The sequence below is a fragment of the Anas platyrhynchos genome, chromosome 28 (assembly GCF_047663525.1).
Source record: "Anas platyrhynchos isolate ZD024472 breed Pekin duck chromosome 28, IASCAAS_PekinDuck_T2T, whole genome shotgun sequence".
NCBI classification, from domain to species: Eukaryota; Metazoa; Chordata; class Aves; order Anseriformes; family Anatidae; genus Anas; species Anas platyrhynchos.
In genome coordinates, this window is record NC_092614.1 from 1,480,920 (window position 1) to 1,502,659 (window position 21,740).

General features: G+C 38.6%; 3 protein-coding genes across 7 annotated transcripts in view; 2 read left to right on the forward strand and 1 right to left on the reverse strand.

The window, feature by feature from the left end:
- The first annotated feature begins 13 nt into the window (after window positions 1-13).
- LOC101803788 (ras-related protein Rab-18-B) lies at window positions 14-7,047 on the forward strand. The gene is made up of 7 exons (XM_027445608.3): window positions 14-171; window positions 259-314; window positions 764-825; window positions 2,663-2,735; window positions 3,661-3,779; window positions 4,584-4,650; window positions 5,523-7,047. The coding sequence occupies exons 1-7, from the start codon at window positions 107-109 to the stop codon at window positions 5,693-5,695; spliced, it is 615 nt and encodes a 204-aa protein (XP_027301409.1). The 5' UTR covers window positions 14-106; the 3' UTR covers window positions 5,696-7,047.
- Window positions 5,521-21,740, reverse strand: part of MPP3 (MAGUK p55 scaffold protein 3) — a 27,357-nt gene continuing 11,137 nt past the window's right edge. For 2 of the 5 annotated variants that reach the window (XM_038168756.2, XM_038168759.2), the window contains exons 10-19: window positions 21,517-21,713; window positions 20,638-20,702; window positions 19,433-19,453; window positions 18,447-18,488; window positions 17,941-18,105; window positions 17,215-17,295; window positions 15,925-16,018; window positions 15,022-15,130; window positions 14,069-14,191; window positions 5,521-13,437 (exon numbers count right to left, since the gene is read on the reverse strand). In XM_038168756.2, coding sequence (XP_038024684.2) covers window positions 13,255-13,437; window positions 14,069-14,191; window positions 15,022-15,130; window positions 15,925-16,018; window positions 17,215-17,295; window positions 17,941-18,105; window positions 18,447-18,488; window positions 19,433-19,453; window positions 20,638-20,702; window positions 21,517-21,713 — 1,080 coding nt within the window. In that variant the 3' untranslated portion in view covers window positions 5,521-13,254. The remainder of the gene's footprint in view (window positions 13,438-14,068; window positions 14,192-15,021; window positions 15,131-15,924; window positions 16,019-17,214; window positions 17,296-17,940; window positions 18,106-18,446; window positions 18,489-19,432; window positions 19,454-20,637; window positions 20,703-21,516; window positions 21,714-21,740) is intronic. The other 3 variants (XR_005261232.2, XM_038168760.2, XM_027445468.3) reach the window with 3 other exon arrangements.
- On the forward strand, window positions 7,449-10,013 carry CFAP97D1 (CFAP97 domain containing 1). The gene is made up of 4 exons (XM_027445618.3): window positions 7,449-7,558; window positions 8,827-8,897; window positions 9,298-9,416; window positions 9,878-10,013. Exons 1-4 carry the CDS (start codon window positions 7,519-7,521, stop codon window positions 10,011-10,013), a joined length of 366 nt encoding a protein of 121 aa, XP_027301419.3. The 5' UTR covers window positions 7,449-7,518.

Consider the following 21,740-nt stretch of genomic DNA (forward strand, 5'->3'; position numbering starts at 1 on the left):
GCTTGGCACCGGCCGCCGCCCGGTAGGCGGAGCGCCCCTTCCCCGTCAGCTGGTTCCGCCGGCGGGCAGCGGGCATTTGGCTGCGACCCCCCGGCTCGGGTGGGAGATGGAGGCCTCGGGCCTCACCCTCAAGCTGCTCCTGATCGGGGACAGCGCCGTGGGGAAGTCCAGGTGAGGCCTGGAGGGGGTCCGGGGGGTGCCTCCCCTCACCTCCTCCGGGCACCGGGCTGATTTTTGGCTTCTTTGCTTGCCCCGCAGCCTCCTGCTGAGGTTCACCGATGGCTCGTTTGAGCCCTGCCTGAAGCCCACTATCGGTGAGGCTTGGGGGGGCTGTGAGGGGGTGGTGGGGTGGTTATGGGGGGATTAGGGGGGCTGTGAAGGGAGAGGGGGCTGGGAGGGGAGATTAAGGGGGCTGTGAGGGGGTGGTGGGGTGGTTATGGGGGGATTAGGGGGGCTGTGAAGGGAGAGGGGGCTGTGAGGGGAGAGTAAGGGGGCTGTGAGGGGGTGGTGGGGTGGTTATGGGGGAACAAGGGGCTCTGTGAAGGGAGAGGGGGGCTGTGAGGAGGTGGTGGGGTGGCTATGGGGGGGAATAAGGGGCTCTGTGAGGGGAACAGGGGGCTGTGAGGGGATGTCTGGGGGCTATGAGGGGAACAGGGGGCTCTGGGCGGATGGCAGGGGGCTGTGAGGGAAGAAGGGGGCTGGCTGTGGGGCTGCCATCCACCCGGTTCCTTCTCATAGGTCTTCCCTTCTTCTCATGTCGCAGGTGTTGATTTCAAAGTGAAGAAAATGGTGGTAGATGGCCACGCAGTGCAGCTTGCAATATGGGTAGGTTCTGTTCAGGACAGATGTGGGAACTTCTTTTTTTTTTTTCCACCCTCTTTGCTAACATCTGCATGCTGAGGTTGTGCACTTGTGTTTCAGTAATTCTTTGTTAGACTTATGAAGATGTGGCCTTGCAAGAAAGGCAGGTATTGCATGCCTGTATGACCCAAGACAGACAACACTCAGGTCGAGTAAATTGCAGGAAAGTGATGTTTTGCACGATCTCCTGTAGGGACTGTGCTGATACACTCTCTATAGCAGAAACACTCCAGACACTTTATTTTGGTTAAAATGATGGAAACAAGAGTATACTTAATTATGAACTATGTAAAGGTTGGTCTGGATTTATTGGGAAACTTCAGCATTTGCCCTGAACCATATTTCCAGAACACAACAAGTGGGAAATCAGATTGCAGCTATATTTTCAGACTTATTTATAGTATTGCTATAGTTCCATGTGTACTCTCCTAAATGGAGTGAAAGAGCCCTAGAAAGAGGAGACTTTATGTGCATGGTCATAGGTATTTCAGAAAGAACACACTATTCAGGATGAAGTGATTGGGACTTCTGAAAGGACAGCAACATGCCTTGGGCTGGTATTAACGAGACTAAATAAGTATCAAAATGGGCATTATTTCTTTGTTTTCATTCACACTCTGTACAGAATGTAGAGCAAGAGTATTGAAGTCGTGGTTGGTCTAGCCAGTGACCATGTGTGTTGGCTGTATTCTCAACATGCTGCATGCAAAGCAGAAGCTTTGCTGAGAGTAACCAAGAAATGTTTGGCCTCGTAATTACCCAGGGGTGTGCCTCCTTGCTGGGCAATGAAAAGCAGGGCCAGAACCTGCACAAGTCGTATAGCTGGAAAAGGCACTTTGCAGCAGTCTGTAACAGCATCAGGAGAAACTGGTAATTAGGGGGAAAAAGCAGGGCAGTTGTGTGTGTTAAATAAAAACTCCAATGCGTGTACAGAGCATCAGGGCTTTTACTTTGTTATCCACACGTTCATGGATACCTTGGAATATTCTTAGTAAGGATGCCTGAATTAAGTCAATATATTGCTGGTTTTAGTCTCACTCCCTTTCTTTTTTTTCTTTCTTTTTTTTTTTTTTTAAATACAGCAAAATAGAAATGAATGATAACATAGCTGTTAGTCTGTCTATTGTAATCTGTACATATTCTTCTCTGTACAATAATAATAATAAATTGTGTAACTTCTTCGCCTCCTTGTTTGTTCTGTGGGGTTTTGAATTTCACATTGCACATAGGAACTATTTGAAAGATTCATGAGAGTGTGTCATAATGCAGTAATAATTTAATAAAACTACTTCTTTTAAATTTCTTGCCTGTTTACAGTCTCATTAAATATGGAATAGTTCTAACTGAATTTTCCTTTCCTGTTTGGAAGGAGCAAAAGGTGCATTACTTTTTGGGGGAACCACCATTTCTCCTTTCTTGACTTGAAAACCAGTTACTCCCCACCTTGTTCACTTCAGCTGACTGTTAGTTGACTAAACCCAGCTGCTTGGCTTGCAGGAATAATCTTTATTTATTTCTTTTACATCCCATTTACTTAGTTGTTGTCTCACTTGTGGTACAAGTATCTGTGCTTCTCACTTTAACCTTCAATCCAGTCCTCTCCAGGCTTTTCTACCCCGTATTTTCTGTTGCTACTGCTGAAGTTTTCTGACTGCTTCCCTCATTCTGTTATGGTTTTGTTTGTCCTTGCTGGTCAGAAAAATGTTATTTTGTGTAATTTAAGTTACCTTTTTTGTTCTAAATATTTTGTTTGTTTTTTTTTTTTTTGTGTATGTGTTTGTTTGTTTGTTTTTGCCTCTAGGACACAGCAGGACAAGAGCGCTTTAGAACACTGGCTCCCAGTTATTACCGAGGAGCTCAAGGGGTTGTTTTAGGTAGGAAGCATATGGATGAGAAACATGATTGCAGAAGCGTGGTCTAACTACCTAAATGTACATGTTGTTCCTGTGATTCTCAGTGTTCTTTACAGCATTTCTGAATCGTTAGTTCAAGCACCAAATATGCAAAACTACTGGCAAGAAATAATGATTCTTTAAATTAAAAATACAGCAGTGTCACTTGGCAAGGGATGAATTATCAGCTTTGTAATAACTATTCTGGTGAATTTCTGGTCATAAGGCACATTGTTTTTTGTATTTTGTTTTCTCTAATGTCTTTATTTTTTGATTTTTGTTAGAAACTCTGATTAGAATACGTGATTACCATAAAACATGAGGTTTACAGCTCAAATTATAGATGGCTACTCCTTTTCTGTGTAATTACCAATTTAGAAAAAGAGAGCAGTGTTATTCTTAGGGATTGTGACAGCTGAACACCCTGCTGTACAAAATATTCTTTCTGGACATGATGCATCTTTTTTAACTTTAGTGATTAAATGGATGCAGTTATGAAGTGACCAAAAGTCACTTTTTGCTAACACCCAGAATGGTGTTAATTAACAGCAGTGCATACATGTAATTATATTTTAAATGAGGTGAGAAAATACGGAATATTTTAAAAATATTCTGTGTGGCCCAATTCAGAACTAGCAACAGGTAAAAGACTTCAGCTGTGAAGCCTGATTTCCAGTCACAGATGTGTTGCAGAGATGCTTATGTTCTGTAATCCCTGGTGACTTTGGGTGAGAACAGCAAATGTGTTCCAGCTCTGGAAAGACCATATGGCTGCATCTTTCTCCAATTCCCTAATACTGCTTATTACTTGGGGCAATATGAGATAGTAGGGACTAAGTTCTGCCATGATGAAGTAAACGTTGATCAAGGTTCTACATCTGTTAAGCTCCTTTTCCTCTGTTACCAGTGTATGATGTTACGAGAAAAGACACTTTCACAGGACTAGAGAGCTGGCTGAATGAGCTGGAAACGTACACCAACAAAAGCAACACTGTGAAGATGTTAGTTGGCAATAAAACCGATAAGGTCAGTTTAGAAATGCATCATCTTATACTCTTCCACTGATTGCTTAGTCATGATGGAGTATAAATGGGTGATAAGCTCTGAAACTAACAGATCTCTTGAGTGAGGAGGTGAGATGCTCTGTAACTGAGGAACCTAGGCTAGGCAGGCTCCATTTACTACCTCATTTGGGAAGCAGATCTTCTTAGCTTCCTGGCAATGCTACTGGAGAGATGCAATTAATGAGGGTGATTCTATTAAGGGAAGTCACTGCATATATCTGGGTGGTTTTGACATATCTTAGATGCTTGCAGCTTAGTGAAATGTATTTCACTCTTGCTTTACTACAAGAGGTTTCTAGTGTAGCTATCCTGAACTATGTAACTGGAATTTTTATCTGGCTGCATGTCTGTATCGAGTAGTTAATGCTACTAGTGTCTTGAGATTTTGGTGGCATTATCCTCTTTTGCCATCTTTTTCAGTTATCTTTGGTATGCTTCTTCAGCTATTTGACAATTAAAGCCTCCTTCTGGCATGTACCTTGCTACCTGCTAATTTAGAAGATAACAATACATCTATTTCCTGCTGATCTGATGTTGCTGCTCAATTTGACCCTCCTTCATTGGCTCTGCCTAATAGCAGTAGTTCTTTGCAGCTTTTAAGCTGACTGTAGAACAGGGAAAATCCAGTTGATGATTGCTACATGGCTTTATAGACTTTCTCTTTCTTTTCAGCCAAACTTCAGTTCTGCAGTGGTGCTTTTCCAGGGAGTTCCTAAAACTGGCAAATGTAGCTTATTTTAGTCATGTTCTTCATTCGTCTCTGCAGCCTGATCGTGAAGTAGAGAGAAGAGAGGGACTCCAGTTTGCTAGAAAACGCTCGCTGCTTTTTATAGGTAAGTAACTGTGCCAAAAAATTGGTAAGTTCATGTATATATTTTGGCATCAATAAATAAGCTGACTTCAGGTCATCTTTTTGTTTTGTTTTGGAAGTGAATTAATTTGGGTTCCTGTTGTGGCAGCAGTTCCATATGCATGGCTGTAGGTTTTATTTTTTTCAGAGATGCTCTGCACTGACTGTAATTGAAAATACTTTTTGCTGAAAGTGAGATTTCCTTCATGTACTGTGTAGGCATGAGTTCTATATTTTCTTGAATGTTTTTTAACTCAGAGTCTTAGGGACTGAAATCTCTCTCCTAAGTAATGCTAGCAGGGACCACAGATAATTTTTTTAATTTCCAAGTTTGTTGCAGGGACGTAAAAGACAGATGTAGTACTATAATATTAATAATATAATATTGCTTAGACAATAAAATGTATGATGTGGAAAATAAAAAGATAGGGAACAAATTGTGTAAAATAGGCACCTTTTAGGTGAAGTTTCTTAAAAGATTTGGAGAAGGATCTATAGCAAATAAATGGAAAAAGAAATTGCTATTCCTTCTGCTTTCTCTGTTTCCCAACTTAGTTCTGGAATAATCATCTTATAGATATGTTATTGCAACCTAAGAACAATTCCTGTTTTCTAGGAGAGAATGGGGAATGGTGGAAAAATTAGATGCTTCAGACAGATGGGATACATTTCTGTTTATCATTATCAATGTAGGTGTGCCGTTAAGGGAGAAAGGAGATGAGGTTTACTAGATGAAAAAGTTACAGTATCTTCTCTCTGGTCCTAAAAGAACTTTTTACAAAGAGGAGTGCTCTGCAAATATGATAAAAATATTATTTTGTGTTCTTTTTTCCCCTCTCTTTTCCTTTCCCCCAGAGACAAGTGCCAAAACAGAGGATGGAGTGCAGCATGCCTTTGAGGAACTAGTCATAAAGATCATGCAGACACCAGGTCTTTGGGATAAAAACACAAAGAAGCAGGGATTCCAGCTGATGGAATCTTCGCAGAAGGAGAAAAGCTTATGTAGTGCATACTGTCCACTTTCTTAAATCTACAGGTGCCTGTTCTGTCCAAGCTGAGTAGACTGCTGAAAAATATAGTAAGAAATTTCAGGCACTAAACAGTGCCTTGTTTGACTTGCCACCAATTGTGTAGATCTGAAAACCAAGCTGATCAGCAAAATACTCTTTTATTCCATAACGATTTACTTCTCAGTTATGTGCCTCTGATATCTCCAGATACCAGTATTACGCTCTTTTGATAACTCAGATTTTTCACTAGTAAATCATAGTGCTTCTTATATTACGCTTTTGCAGTACAGCAGCCAACATGTTCCTTTCCTGAAATTCCTGCTTTAAAACAGTATTCCATTTTGGAATATCAGTGAAAAGCTTATCTTGTCCAGAATGACAATGGAGTTTCTCAGGCAGCCAGCTTCGCTTTAATGTAGTTACTAGTCAGGAGTCAACCTGAGCAGTGACATTGCTTTTCTATTTCTCATAGTTTTAAGCACTGGAAATTCCTACGTGTCCCCAGATAACAAGCTGAGTTGCTACTAAATTTTAGGGTTATAGTATTCACTATAATATTCAGTAACATTCTGCAGGAAGAAAATGCTTCCTCTGCAGTACACTGTAGGTTATACCTTGCTGCTCTTAAATACCTGCATTTCAGAGTCATCATTTTGGGCCAGCTTACAGTGTGGGTCCTTCCTTTAGTTTTCTGCAAACCCATGTTTCTGCCCTCATTCAGCAACTGCAGGGCTAAAACTACGTTTAATATAAAATGTGCTGGTGATAGACAATTGTCCACTAGGAAGAGTCTGTTGCTACCAGATAGCTGCCTCTTACCTTCCCTCCATCCCCGTTGGACTCGCTGCCTTGTCTTGAAAACAAGCCTTGAGTCATGGAAGATGCTAACCTAGATTCTGTCTGCTCTTGGTAGCAATGCCTCTAGGAGACTTCTGGTTTGGGTGCTTGCAACACTGTAAAAGTAACTGTAAAAGTAACCAAAAACTTAAAGTAACCAAAAACTAAAGGTAACCAAAAATTTAGGGACAGCATTTAAAATATAAGCTGCTTGTAAGCAAGTGACAAAGCCAAAGACACTCTTATTACAGGACATTGTCAAATTGGAACAGAAAAGGTTAGCCTGTCTTAGGATGGGTATATCTTGGTTCATTGCTATCTAGTTAAGTTACATTATTAATAAGAGTGTTTTCCTGACTAACACCACTACTGTACCACTGTTGAAGACAAGGTGTATAAACTTTAGCTTTACTTTGGAACTATTCTAGCTTGTTCTCTATACAGTGCTCTTTGGAGCTGTTTTCATCTGTGAAAAGTATGTGCATATAATTCTTTCTGGAGTAAGTAAATAAAATACCTGTCTTGTGTTTTTACATCTGTTTCTGTTTGTTTTGCAATGAATGTAAGTCTGTTTGTCTTGCACTGGATGTACATGGCTGCATGGATGGAATATGAATTCTATGTATTTCTCTCTGCTGAAACCAGTGTGAGGAGGAGGATGGTGTCAGAATTTGTAGTGGCTTTTAATGCCTTTAGCAAAGGAAAGAACATCTGGTTGCAGCTACATGAAGGATGCTTCTTATACCACATCCTGGTTTCAGTCTGTAAAGGGTCCCTTGAGAATGATGTTTATACTTTTGAGTAAGTACAAGAAAAAGCAGTTTCTGCTGCCTTGACCTATGGAAGCTGGATAGGCCTTCTGCAAGCAGTTCACAGAAGGTAAGGACTCATCAGTGAGCAAATGCCTATGAGTAAAATGCGAGTGTGTCATAATTGTCTGGAATCTCCAGGTATCACTGTAAACAGAACATGGACAAACAAGACTAGGAAGTCAAGTTCAGAAGATGGGAGGCCGCGGCAACTATAACAGAACCACAAAAACAGGTGGGAAGGCTGGGAAGGAGACAGTCATGAGACAATTGAGATGAATGGCCTCTGAGCAGTAGGCTGTAAAATGGTCCTGGTACATTCTCCACTCTTTGTCTATTGTTCTGGTGATGGAAATGGCTTTGCAGTGAGCCTGTCAACGAGCTAGTCACTTCTTTCCTATGTTTCCTGGGGTTTAGGAAGAGATGAGAGAGAAGACTACATGTAGTCCTGTTGAATGTGGGTGAAATTGCTGAGCTTTTCTGTGCTACAGTTGATGTCTGCGTTCTGTAGAAGGACGTTGTGCCCTTAAGTGAGTTCTTCTTCTGAAAGAATTAAACAGCTGGCAGTCTGTTTAAAAGGAACATAATTTCCCTTTGCATCATGCTTCAGCTGGCTGCAAATGCAATCCCACTCAATGGAGATTTCCATTATCATACTCGAAGGGATGGGGGAAAAAAAACAACAGAACCCAAACCCATCTTGATTAGTTTATGGAGATGTTCTGCTTATTTATAGTCATGAGCATAACTTTTTGAGGGCAACAAGCTATAGGAACTGGTCTTTCATTTGAATTTCATTGAATTGCAGTAACAAGCTGCAATGTGGTGTGTTTTTAAAACTATTTCACCCCTACACCTGTCAATAACTTTGTGTTTTGTTTTGTGTTTTTTTTTAATACAAAATGATATTTTCACTGAATACTAGTAAGCATCTTAACCTGTAAGTTGAACAGAAGTGGAAAAAATAGCAGTTGCCATCAACATGAAGGGTTTGTAGAGATCCTGCTGGGAAATTCCAGTCCTCTTCACTGCTAGATGCTAGTTAGCATGTCACGAAGAGGACTTGCTGAATTACTGTGTTTTCAAACAACTGACTTCTAACGAAGCTTGAGCTAAAAGGTGATGGAAAAATCTTGATCCATGTTCATATTTTTTTTGAATAGAAAACTCTTTAAGCAATGTTGCAGCTCATTTACTGTGAGTTGAGGTGCAATATGTCTTGTCTGGCACATAAACAGGAAAAATTAATGAACAGTGGTTAGGGAAATGTGAAACGGCTACTCCCCTTCCTGTCTGTGCAGGTCTGAAGCATTGTTTCTGTTTCTACTGCTTCTAAAAAAAAAACCACAGCAGACCTGCAGCACTTTTCCCAGTGAAAGCTGTTTCACTGTTTGTTGGGAAATGCTGGCAAAGGAAAGGCTGGGTGAAGGGATATGGGGCTCAATAGCTTTGCTTCACAAAACTTTTTCACTTAAAACATTTCTTCTTTTCTCCTCCTTTAAGGAAGAACGCGTGTGCGTAAAAAACCTTCACATGCACAGACCTGGCAACATTTTAACAAGCGCAGGATTCAGGTAATGGTACATCTATGTCTGTGTCATGATAATGCCTCAGGCAGCAAGGAAGTCTTCAGGAACATAAAGAGAAGGGTGCTTTCTTCATCCTTTCAGAGTCAAAAAAATGGAAGTTAATGAGAAAAAGAGTAAGGATAAAAAAATTGAATGCAATGCTGCTTTTATATCCTTTTTTATATATAGAGAGAGAGATATACAAGGGGGTGCTAGGAGAAGGACAGCAAGGAAATAGTGACAAAGCACAGCAAGAAAACATGGTGATTTTGGGATAGGGGTGAGTGCAGAAATAAGGAGGGTTGTTGTGTTCTTCTTTTTTATACATATGGGCATCAGATCTGTGAGAGCCAGCCTAGTAGATTCTCATGAGAATGACATTGCAAACTTGGCATGTCTTGCACAGGAGGATCAAAAGCGAATTTATCAGATTGAGAGAGAGAACAAGAAGCTGATGGAGCGCCTAGCTGCAATACAACGAGGGCCAGCAACTGTAGACTGCTGGAATGAACACTTTCAAAGGAGGTAGCTGGTACTACCCTTTGTTCCAGGAGTAAAAAGGTTGTTGCATCACTTTATGGGATGGATCCACAGTTTACAAAAGTAGAACTGTCGCCACCAGCCCTTTACTTCCACTCATAATGGTTCTGAAAAGCTGCACTGCCCCGACAAAATTACAGCCATAGAAGGGCTCTTGTAGGAGTCCTTGATGAAATCTTTCAGCTTGGGAAGGAACCATTTGTAACACTAAAGCACTGAATTAGCACCCGCTACTTGGCTGTACCTTCCTACCTCCTCTCCTGAAGAGAAATTCCTGCAGAGTTCTATTCTGCTGTTAGTTTAGAAACCAAAGCCTGTATCACTGTCTGCTACAGGCTCCTTACAGACTTCTGCCTTCAGTCCCTTCCTTTTAAAAAACATTTTCTGTCTCCTTTCTCTCCCCCTTCCCAATCCGTGTTTGCAAATGTGTTCATTTTTGCTTACAGATCAAATAGAGATGCACAGAACAGGAAAATACTGACAATCACCATGGAAAATCAGGGAATTTTGAAAAGGCTTCTTGAGTGTAAGCCTACCAGTTACCAAAAGAAGTCTGATACTGGGTGGCAGGCATGTATTTGACTTTTTGTATAAATACTATTATGTTATGTCTTCAAACTAAGTATATTGTGTATATTATGTATTCTAAATAACACTTAATGATAAAACCTGTAACGTGTTTTTTTTTTCCCTTTAGCAGACCACCAAATACTTTAAACAGACTACAAAATGCCGTATCTCTTCTCAAGTGAATTAGGTATACTGTTTTACACCTGGTTTCACTTTATAAAAACAATGCATGTATCGTAAGCTGAGTTCAAGGTATCAGGGTTCTAGACTGTGCACTTCTCATGGTCATGTGAAATGTGTATATTTTAAATTGTTATTTTAATCCTATTAGAAAGTTGGCTGGAGATATGGATTACTTAAAACCAGCTGAGTACGTCTGAGTTCGCTGACTGCAGTGTGCCCTGGATGTACACTACACAACTAATTTTAGAAAGGGAAACTGTTTTAAATACAGCCAGTATGGATGGAAAGCTGCCTGAAAACTTCAGGCACTGTAGCTGTTAGCCAAGGCTCATCCTTCAGTAACTACAAATCCTAACAGGAAATATGAAAGGCTACATTAATTTTAGGTGTGAGCAAGTAGGGAAAGGGAAAAATAGTTCAGTTTGCTTAAGTGCTTTGACTTAGGGTTTTTGGCACCACTTAGAAAACAGGACTTTGAATTACATTTTACATTCTGATTTTCTTTATAACCTCTTCTTTTTTTCCTCTCACTAATGGCAGGAACACATACCAGGCCTGGAAAGGACTCAGTGTTTTTGTCTGGATTGGAATCTTGTCCTGGTAACAGCAATCTGCTGCATGTACCCTTTTCCTAGGATTTTTAGAATAAATAAGAGCATCAAATGTGTTCTGTTTTCCTGTGAGAGAAGCTCATCTTAGCTACCCTCAAGCTTTACCATATACTTACGTATTCTCTCACCATCATTTACTTTGGATCTAAAAAAGCCTTCCTTACATCAAAAAAATTAAGTATTTCTGACACTATCTCAAGTTAGTATCTCTATGACTGTACATCAATATGGGGTGTCTGCACAGATTTCAAAAAAGATTATTCAACTCATACTGAATATTTTAGTTTATATTTAACAGCTGTAGTATATCTTAACATCTTAAATTTTCAGTTAAATGTAACTTCAACTGTACTTATGTATTTGCATTCTTTGCACATCTCACTATTAGACTATGTTAGATCATAAACTAAGTTATTTACCACTAGTCCTCTGGAACATGCTAAGATGTTAGATAGTAACATTGCTTTAAGTGAATTCTGACCCTTTGTCTTACCTCTTTTTCTTTAAATTGTTCTCTAAACAATCTGATGTTTTGCAGACTGTAAAGAAAAGGAAAAAAACAACCAAGTGTAAGCTGCAATATAAATCTATGGTGAGATCTATCTGCCTATTTGATACTTTCATAAATCTACTTAGTTTGAGATGCTGTTACTTAAATAGTTTTAAAATATTACACTCAGATTTTCACAGGATGAAGGCACATCTGTCACTAGATTTGTCAGTATGCCTCTAATACGTCACATTATCTTTGGTGGCTGTGCTGGGCCAAGATTATAGCAACCTACTGGCAGAGCTGACAGGCCACCAGTGTGAAGGAATCCTTGTGCATTTGGCGAGAGGCCACAAATCTGGCAGCATATCTACTCTGACAAGCCAGAACAGATCTACCAGACTGTGAAAAGCACTATCCTTGCAGGATGATACACAGAAGTTGCCAGGGCACACAGGTTCGGGGATGGATGCACAACTTTTCTGGGCTGAAGTTAATGTAGATTCAGTGACGCTGGTATGTAAGAAATGTGTTTTTAATAAGCAATGTTGTTAGTTTTGCTGAATGCACTGGACCAAGAATAACATCGTACTGTTAAGATTAAAAGAATAAGACTGGTGCACCAGAAGGTGTTGTTAAAGGGCATAGTACATAGGAAAGATCAGAACTCAAGAGGCAATAGAAAACAGGAACAAGTTTCAGCTAACACACCTGCACAAGACCCACACATTCATCAAATAATTAAAAGGTATAGGCACTTCCAGAATAATCTTGCTGTGCTTTCTTTGTCTTGCCCACCTAATAAAAACTATACAGGTTTCATATTTGTATCTCCTAAAATGCCTGCAAAGCCCTCTAACAGTTAAGGTTTCCTCTTAGGACTTGATGTTGACAACGACATGCTCTGGAAGCCTTTACCTGATTTCAAACAAAGGTATTCATAAGTGCTGGAAGAATAATTATTCAGTGCTGTAGCTCACCTGCTTGGTACTTCTGCCTCTTCCTTTTTGCAGCCTTTCAGAGCTGCTGTGTTGCTGTCCATGTGGTACCCAAGTAGGTGGCATTTGCAAAGATACCTTGTAGAAAATAAGCTTCTTAAAGTCCTATTTTACATTGTTATGCAATTTTAATGTAGACTAAAGAAATGTCTCTGGTTTATGAGATCGATTAGTCACGCAGGTTTTTTTTACAGGTTGCTTAACATTTGTCCTGTGTCATTAGGAAGAGACTGGGAAAAGTGGGCATAAGCCATGGACGAGCATATTAATTACTAACTCTGCAAGAAAGCCAGAAGCACTGGGAAGTGTAGGCTGGGCTTCAAAAACACAAACAAACAAAACAACCCACAACAACAAAATCACCCCATTTCTCAGCTGCTAACACAGATACAATTTACATAGCTCATCTAGGTTTTTTGCCTGACTGGAAAGGATTTGCAACCAGTGATCTTAAGTGCAAGGAAGTCTGCTGAACTTTTAAGTAACTGACAGGATATAAGCACTCTCCAGAGAATATTCCTCCCACCTACCTGAAGTAGCTTGTTCTGTAGGTAGATTTGTTCCTGGAAAAGTACCTTGTTCAGACGTACCTTGCCACACAAAGCATCACCAAAGACTGAAACTTCCAGCTGGTTAATGTCCTGGCTCTGCTTAAACGCTCTGGAAGCACGGGACCCTCTGTGAATTTTTACCTTACAAAATGCAGTATTTACAGTCTAAAAGTTACTCCAGTCCATTTTACTCATCTGTTTAGGCTGAGTATGCACTTTTAAATGACAGCTGCCACTCGGGATTCCAATTCAAGGGGGCAGTGTCAGCTTCTGACTTTCATTTTTTTCCACAGTCTTTATGTATTACTTTCTAGATAGAATGGCAGTTTTGAACCAAATCTGACATATTTCCCTTCTCTAATCCATATATTTACAAGATACTTTTTATACAATTTTTTCCTTTAAACAGATGACAGCAAGCTATGACCTAACCCAGTTGACTGGCACCCAAAAGGAATCCTTGTTTAGCTTCTCTAACACAGTTTTAAGTTGATTACATGCACTCTGGACATCTTCTTTCACCAGTATAGTGTCAATCAAATGGCCATAGTGCTCTTCAATGAATGTTGCTGAATTAATTATTTCCTGCTGTTCTTCATCCTGCTGATCAACACAAAAAGATAAAACAAAGTTTTCAGTAAGCTTCTTTAATTAATTATCAACATTTTAAGTATACTAGCACACTAAATCAGTACTTTGAAAGAAACGAAACAAGAGCTGCTACCACTAGGAAAGGGTATGTAAAAATCTTACAACTGAGATTAAGGAGACATATGCCACAGCTGGAATTTGGCAGGCTGTTTCAAAAATTCAAGACGTGTTAGGGAGGGGGAAGAAACATGTTACAAGAGGGAACTAAGACACTAACACAACATTTTACAAAATTAGAAGTGCTGCCTAACCTAACATCTGGAAATTGTACTCTTCTAAAGCTGAAAAGCTGTTTATCTGAATTCAGTAGCATCTTCCAAGGCTGCACCCTTCACCGACATACACAGATACACATGTAAGATGTGCTCTCATTAATTTATGTGTTCTCTTTACTTATATAGTCAAGTTTTAGGGGAGTCCAAAACCTCATTTTAAAGTTCCATCTGACAGGCTGGATGTCCACAGGACCCACTTAGTGCCTAACTATGACGCTCCCTGTAATGGAAGAGGTGCTCCTCCATACAATAGAAATACTAGCCCAAATACCTCTTTTGTGTTTCAAAGGTAAAGTTAGAATACTTACGAAGGGAGTTGAGATTTCTTCTGACACTGGAGATTTTAGGACATTTTTTTTCTTTTCTGGAATGAGAGGCTTCACGAAGATAACATAAGGCTTAAATTCAGCAGTCCTCAAGTGTTTCACTGCCTGTGAACAGATATTTTTTGTCAATCCATATTGTATTTATTGCTGCATAGAATGCCAATGATCTGCTCAAGCTGGGTTCAACGATTTCACTTGTACACACTACGATCTTAAGTCCTGTGCAGTATATGTCTGACCACTATAACCTCTTGCTCTTCAAGAGAAAAATTAATGTCAGTGCCCTGTAAGGTATTACAAGCATATGTATGCTTCCTGGAGCATGGTCTAACTGCACACACACCCTGCTTTGATCTGCAATTCCCAAAACAACGACATAGCCATAAACATTGAGAAACGAACGAAAAATGGGTTTGACAGATAAGTTACTGCTTGTAACAAACACTTATTTTAAACCTGTAATTTATCTGAGCTAACATTAGAAGTCTTTTCCTGACTTGTTGCACGATCTGCATCAAAATTTCAAAGAAAGATTAGCGTGCTATGCCTTAGTATGTATACTGGTTACAACTTTAGCAGTGTTTCGGTAGTAATAAGAAGGAACAAGAATGGAAAAAAAATAATCATCCATGCTGTAAACACAGACTGGGACTTCGGCAGGCTAGGACAGAAATGTGCACTTTTCCTACAGCAAGATAAAACCCCACAGTGAGCTGTATCATCTAGGCATCTAGTAACTGTACACAGTTCACTGCTTTCTGAAGAGCCCTATTCTGCTCAGCTAGCAGCCAGGCCACCTGTCAGAAATGCATGTTCCAAGATCATCATTGCTCTCTGCGGAGCGAGTAGCCACAAACAGTGAACAACATTTGTTACTTAGGCTGGCAGCCCAATAAGAAACATTTGCTTTCCTTAAAATAAACTGCAGAACTTACTTCAGGAACCACATCCACCAAACAAACCTTCTTTTTAGCCATCACAGACCGGATTGCCTCAAGACTTGTGCCATACAGATTTTCTTTGTATTCTCCATGTTCCACAAATCTAAAAAGTTTTAAAAAAATAAATAAATACAGTCCAGAAAGTATATTTAACTTTCATCATTTGACAGTTGTTTCCCAAAGTCACAGTAGTTAAATACATGGGAGGAGGGAAGTCAGGAAAAAAAGCATTTCTTTTTCCAATTATTTTTTTCCTTCTGGTTGCTTAGTAGCAAGTGTCTTCATCACATGTCACTAATAGTGAATCAGCACTACTGACAGCAGGGGAAGAAGCTGCATTAATTCAGCTGACTGATGTTCAAGCCAAACAGAAGAAACTTGTTTCTCACATTAAACAGAGCAAGGCCAGCAAGGATATGGACTTAGATTCTTCTGGGATACTAGCCAAAATCTGCATTTCTAGGAAACATAATTCATCTTCCAGAAAGTGCTTTACATGCACAAATTTAGTCTACAATTCACTTTAAAGTGGAATTACAAATAAAATTCCTCAGTGCTATCTTTCACATTAAACAGAGGATAGAGTAGGACCAACTAATTATCTGTTACTTTCACTAGATTCAGTTCTGACCAGTCATATAACTTATAATACGCAGGCTTAAATTTTAACTTTTGGTCTTCCTACCACTCCTTTGTTGTTTCTGAATTGTCTCTTACTAGATTTCTGGGTTCATAATAAGAGTCCAAACTGAGTAAAAACCTTTACTGGCAAGTGGAGCCCTTCTCAAACAGCTTCTCCAAGTTTACATCTGATTTTGGTATTTGTATTACATGAAATGTAATTGAACATGTTTTAAAAATGTTGCTAATTATGTCAGTATTTTAAAATTAACTCACTTGTTTTGCTGCACATCTGTCTCAAATGATTGCTTAGAGACAAAATTGTATTCTACCCCCTCCTTCTCATGACTTTTCTTTGACCTGGTTGTATCTAGAATAGAGAGGAAGCAAAACATAGGAGACAAGTCAGATTTTCCTACCCATTTACGTTCCTTGAATTTATAATAAGACCAAAACTGTAACATTATTAGTTTGTAGACCAAGAATGATACATTTAGTAGAAAATCATTAGAGGTAGACCACTTTTGATTTACCTTTATTATTTCATCTCTACCTTTCCCTGACGTTCTTCCCATTGAACTGTTTCCTTTAAGCCTTCCTGCTACAGCTCAGTTGATTCCCTGCTAATGCAGGAGAAGAACAGCTTGATCTGTCAGCAGCAGTCTCAGAATGCTTCCTTTACTGTCAGCAATGTTCTCACACTTCTGTGAAACTTGCACAATTATGTACATCCCCTGCTTTTGACATTGTTTCATTTAATATTTGTTATTAATATAGGAGAAGCTTTGGTGATCATTCTAGAAATCTATACCTGGCATGGAAGTAAGGTCTGGTCTTTTCTGTGTGCATGTTTAGATTCAAGTAAAAATTACTCACGTGATTGAACACCTGCCTAACAGTCCTTTATCAACAATGCCCTCAATGTCTTTTTTTTTTTTTTTGATTTCAAAAGCATCTTGTTCCTCTAGCACTGCAACTGGCTCATATGAACAGACTAGTTACAGTAATCAACAATTCAAAACCTTGTAAAAGTTTTGACTTTTTTTTCCCCTGCACATATTAATTGCTGTTTTTTGCTCTCTTTAAATGTAGTTTATTACATTTTGAAGAAAAATCATCCCCTTTTAAACTAATATACTGAATACTGCATTGTTCTGGCTGAATCTTAAGATATTAGCTTTTCCACTTAAGTTCCTTTTTTGCAGCTCACAATCTTATTTTTAGCTTCTGTGTTTAATTTCTCTCTCTCTCTTTTTTATTTATTTATTTTTTAATGTGCCTTGAGAAAAATGCAATCTATTCATTTGGAAAAACACAGTTAAAAAAACAACTGAGTTGACAAAATTCCAGACTGCATATGCATCGAGTTATATAATCATCTACTCAGCTATTAAAGGCAAGCATGGTTTATTACAATGAGAAAATAATTTCAACTACTTATGAAATATGCATAAAATCAACAATTGAAATACAAATTACCATTCATCAATGCAACTGGCGCTACACTATTAAACAGAATTTATGGGATAAAGCGGCAACACACAAATGTCAGTAAATTTGACTCACGTGGAACTGCAACACCATACTCCTGTGGGTTCTCTGACACAACCTTCTGCTTGAGCTCATTTAATTTGGCCCCCAAGCAACCTAATAAATAGAAATGACTTACAGATTTTTGTGGGGAATGAAATACTGTTAAAAAAAATAAATCTGTTTTACACAAACAATCTAATACAGGAGAGTTCTTGAAGAAACTTGTCCATGAGACACCTCGTGACCTACCACATTTTACTTTGAAGAATATTATCAGGAACAAATCGAATCCTTGACAGCTTTTGGACAAACATTTGTCAGGCGGTAAATCAGAAAATCTTTAATACTAGCAGTCAGTGTTGTATGATACGCTTGATTTTCTCCAGAAAACTGGCTAAGCAAAAAGCTGTTAAGCACACTGAATTAGAATTACATGCAAAATTTTGATAGGTAATTCTGTCCAACATCCAGCTTTTCATCATTGTTCTGACAGCATAAGCTTGCATGTTTGAGAAGCAGACCCCAACACTGAAAGTGAATCAGGCAAATTACACAGTCCTGTGTCATTGTTTCTTGAAGGATTTGGTGAGGTGTTTTTGTTTGGTTTTGTGTTTTAAAGGATTGTCACTTAAGAGACAATAACAAATACTGACCAAAAATAGGTATCTTAAAAAATATATAAAAAATTAAAATCTCTTGGAGTGGGCGTAAAAATGGGAATGAGGTATATTAAAAATTTGAACCAATTCTGTATCTTACCAATCAAAACAACCAGCCTCCGTTGATCACCAGGCTGCTGCTGATATTTTGTGACTTCTTCATACGTTAGGAACTCTGTTGCATCTGCCTGATCTGCTTGCTTTGTGTCATTCAGATTGTTCTCCTTCTCTTTACGACTTAATCTAAAGCTCCTGCGTAAACCAGCTGCAGAGGAAAAAACATAGAAACCACTAAAACCATGTCTTCATTTATCTAAACTTCCTGTTCAGTTAGTAGATACTGTCTTTGAATACGAGTTAGTCTCATAGTTTGTTTTTTTTTAAAGATCAAATCACTGCATGTATGCTAATCTAATCCATGAAAAATCTGTTTATCAGGTAGAAAACCAAGCACCTTCACACAAAAATAATCTAGTTTATGAAATGTTTATGTATGTAGATTTTTTTTTTAATTATTTTTGAAAAATATTTTTTTTAGTATTTTTTCTTTTTAATTGTTTGGGTTTTTTTCTTACAGGGAAAAGGAAGGGAATTTTGGTTTCTCACCTATGTAATGTCCATTGAAATATCCTTCACAGTCACAGTCCTCTGCAACAAAAGAAGGTGGGGAGGGTACAGGGAAGAGGAGGGAGAAAGAAGAGGAAGGAGATAGCTTAAACAGTGCCTTCTGTATGCATCTGGCTGGTTGGTGAGGGAAGGAAAATTTTTATATCCAGCATTATATGCATATACTGTTTTCTAACACAAATATGAATCACACACACACACAGAGAAGTATTTGCCTTACCTAATATTTTCTATTAAGAACAACAACAACCACCTCTATGTCAATATTGTACAATACTATTGTATGTCTCGGTATTTATGGTCTCCAGAATTTATACCCTTCAGCTTTTATGTTTGATCAGTGCTGCTGTTAAAAAGTGTATTTTTCAGACTAAGTAAAACAAGAAGACTCCACAAACACAGCTCTATTTTAATGAATGGACCTATAAATGGATACGATTACATTGCCTCTTCTGACTTTTTCAAAGATATTTGGACTTGAAGAAGCGTCATCAGAGATGACCAAAATAACTTCTCTAAATGTCTTCATTTTGATTAAGTTAAATTATCACTGTTGAGTTATTCTTTACTAAAATGGCAATGATACCATGCTTTTTATCATACACATGCCAACACAAAATAATAATACGATGATGATGCATATTTAGGTTAAAAAAAAAAAAAGCCTCCCAACTACTATCTACTACCTCCAAGGCCCCTGAATTATGAAAAATGAAAGCATGATCCTTAGCTGCAAAACACTATACTGAAATCCCAAGATCAATACTGAGTGCTTATAATTCCCAAATGAGGACAACCAGCTTTGGACTACCTAAACCAATCCAAGTTAAATTAGTTTAGGTAATATGTAAGGAAGAAACTGCTGTAGGAACAAGCTATGTCTACTACTCCCTTTGCTTGGGGTCTTACTAAACATTTTAGATTTGTTTACATTCAGAGAGAAAATGAGTTAGGAGAGTACCCACCTTTATCAGAAGACTGATCATCTGCAGTTAGCATGAAAGATAGAGTCGATATGATTAAAGACTGACAAATAATTGTGTAGAATTAGAGGGCATGCTAAGGAAAGTTCTTTCGGTCTGATTTGCTTATCAGGCTTTTATATCTCAAAAAAACCCACGCAGTAATATATCCTTACCAACTGATCAAAGACCTTTATGCTAAAATTTAGTAGTAAAAAAATAATTTAGTATTAAAACCATTTATCTGCTTAATTGTCTCAAAAATGTCTGCCTAAGTAACAATCCTCATTACATGCCTCCTAACATTGAATGTAATGGAAACTAATACTGAAAAGCTTCAATCGAATGAATAATGCGATGTTATAATTAGGTTGAGCATCTTCACTCAGCATCATAGCATAAGAGCATTTCTTCATGAGATACACCAGCATCATGGGGCAGAAGCTGGCTTCTGTCATTGAAGAGGGACGCTTTCCAGATTCCTAGTCTACATAAGGGTGGCACTCCTAGCACAGTTGGGCTTCACATGGCTCTCCCACACATCACTAATAGCTGGGCTGAAGTACCTTAAGAGCAAGAGTAACGTTGTATTCTGGGATAATAGAATGCTTCCTGCCTTTCATCACTATCAATTTCATCACAAGTGGCAGGTTTTGTGTGAATAATTCACTGACAGAGGCTTCAGAGCTGTAAACAAGAACCCTTTTAAAGCCTAAGACCACCTCTGTAACGCCAAGAAACGGACCAGTAAAGCTGAACTCTTCATGTAGCCTGAAACGCAGATGGTATTGACAGCTCAAATGTCTTTTATCCTCCTTAAAGCCCCAGTTTGTTTTCCTATGAGCTCAGTCATTTCATGTACTAATGTAAGAATTTGAAGAAGTGCGCACTGGGTTATTTTTGCAGCTTTCAAGTTTCAAACTGTGGAAAGATGTGAACACTAACAAATTTTACAGCACCTAAAAAAACATTTACAGACTCATGTTCTAGAGCAGAAAGAGACAGTCAGCCACGACCATTTTTTAAAACACCAGGCACCCGCAGCACTGAATAAAGCTCAAATCTAAATCCTCCCATGTGGCAGCTTATATCCATGCAAATGAATCAGTGACAGATTACACAAAACATATTGAAAAGCATCATTATTGAAATCAGAAAAAAATTACTGCTAAGTCAGCATCAACTAAGACATCGCTTAAGGAACTTACATAATGGCTTCTTCACAATTTTGGGATTCTGCTGAATGCCTATAGTTCTTCTGTAAGTCAGTCGTCTAAATAGAAAATAATCACAATTTAGCCATTTATGTTCAGAATTATAAAGAGTTTATATATTATACATATAGCACTGAAAATAAAGAACAAAATGGCACTTCTCCTTGGAAAAAAAACATCTCTGATTCAACGTGCACAGTCCACAGAAGATACAAACAGCAATTTGGAATAAGAATCACGTAATAAAACCAGAGGCCAAAATCAGATTCCTTCTTAAATCTGTAAATCCCCTACTACTGTAAATATAAGACATAGGGTATATTATTGCTTTAGAAGTTACATGTATCCTGCTGTGAAAACAGAGAAAGCTTCTAGCTGCAGATACCTGGGTCTAAGCTAAAGACACTCTTAGAAGCCAGATGAAACACCAGATACAATTTTATTTTTTTTTAATAAAAACAAACAACTATTTAATGCATTTAATGCATTGAATTCAGAACTGTTAGAATAAATCGGTATTTCCTCATACTATGGAAGCACAAGTTTGCAAAATACAATGTCTCTATTAAGCAAGAAGCTCAAGAGACTGATATTCCACATTTCATTTCTAATGTTTCGCAAGTGCTTCTGTCATGCTACAAAGCATAAGCCGGTTACAAACTATCCCCAAAAAGCTAGGAAGTTTATTATATAATTGGAGAAGATGAAGCCTTCTAGCACTTTCCTCTAAGCATCTGCTATTCTCCCTGGAATGATCCTGCCCTTCATTTCCTGTGAACAAAAGCAACATAAAAATGTGGGACACCATATGGTTAGTTAAAGAAAAATAAGGCAAAAAAAAAAAAAAAAAGCGTGTAATGTTCACTGACAGACCTTTCTTGGAACTGCTTTGAGGGGATCAAGCCTGCTCTGAGGTTGGTGTCTCCAACGCGCTTTGCTTGCCACCATGTAGGATCATCTTGGCTTACAACTTCCAGGATGTGTCGTCTCTTAAATGGCAGACCAGCCTCTTGGCAGGGAATGGCTCTGTCTTCTTTGGGATTATAGCAGAAAAGGGCCCTCATAAACACCTTCAAAAGAAAGTAACATATCCTTTC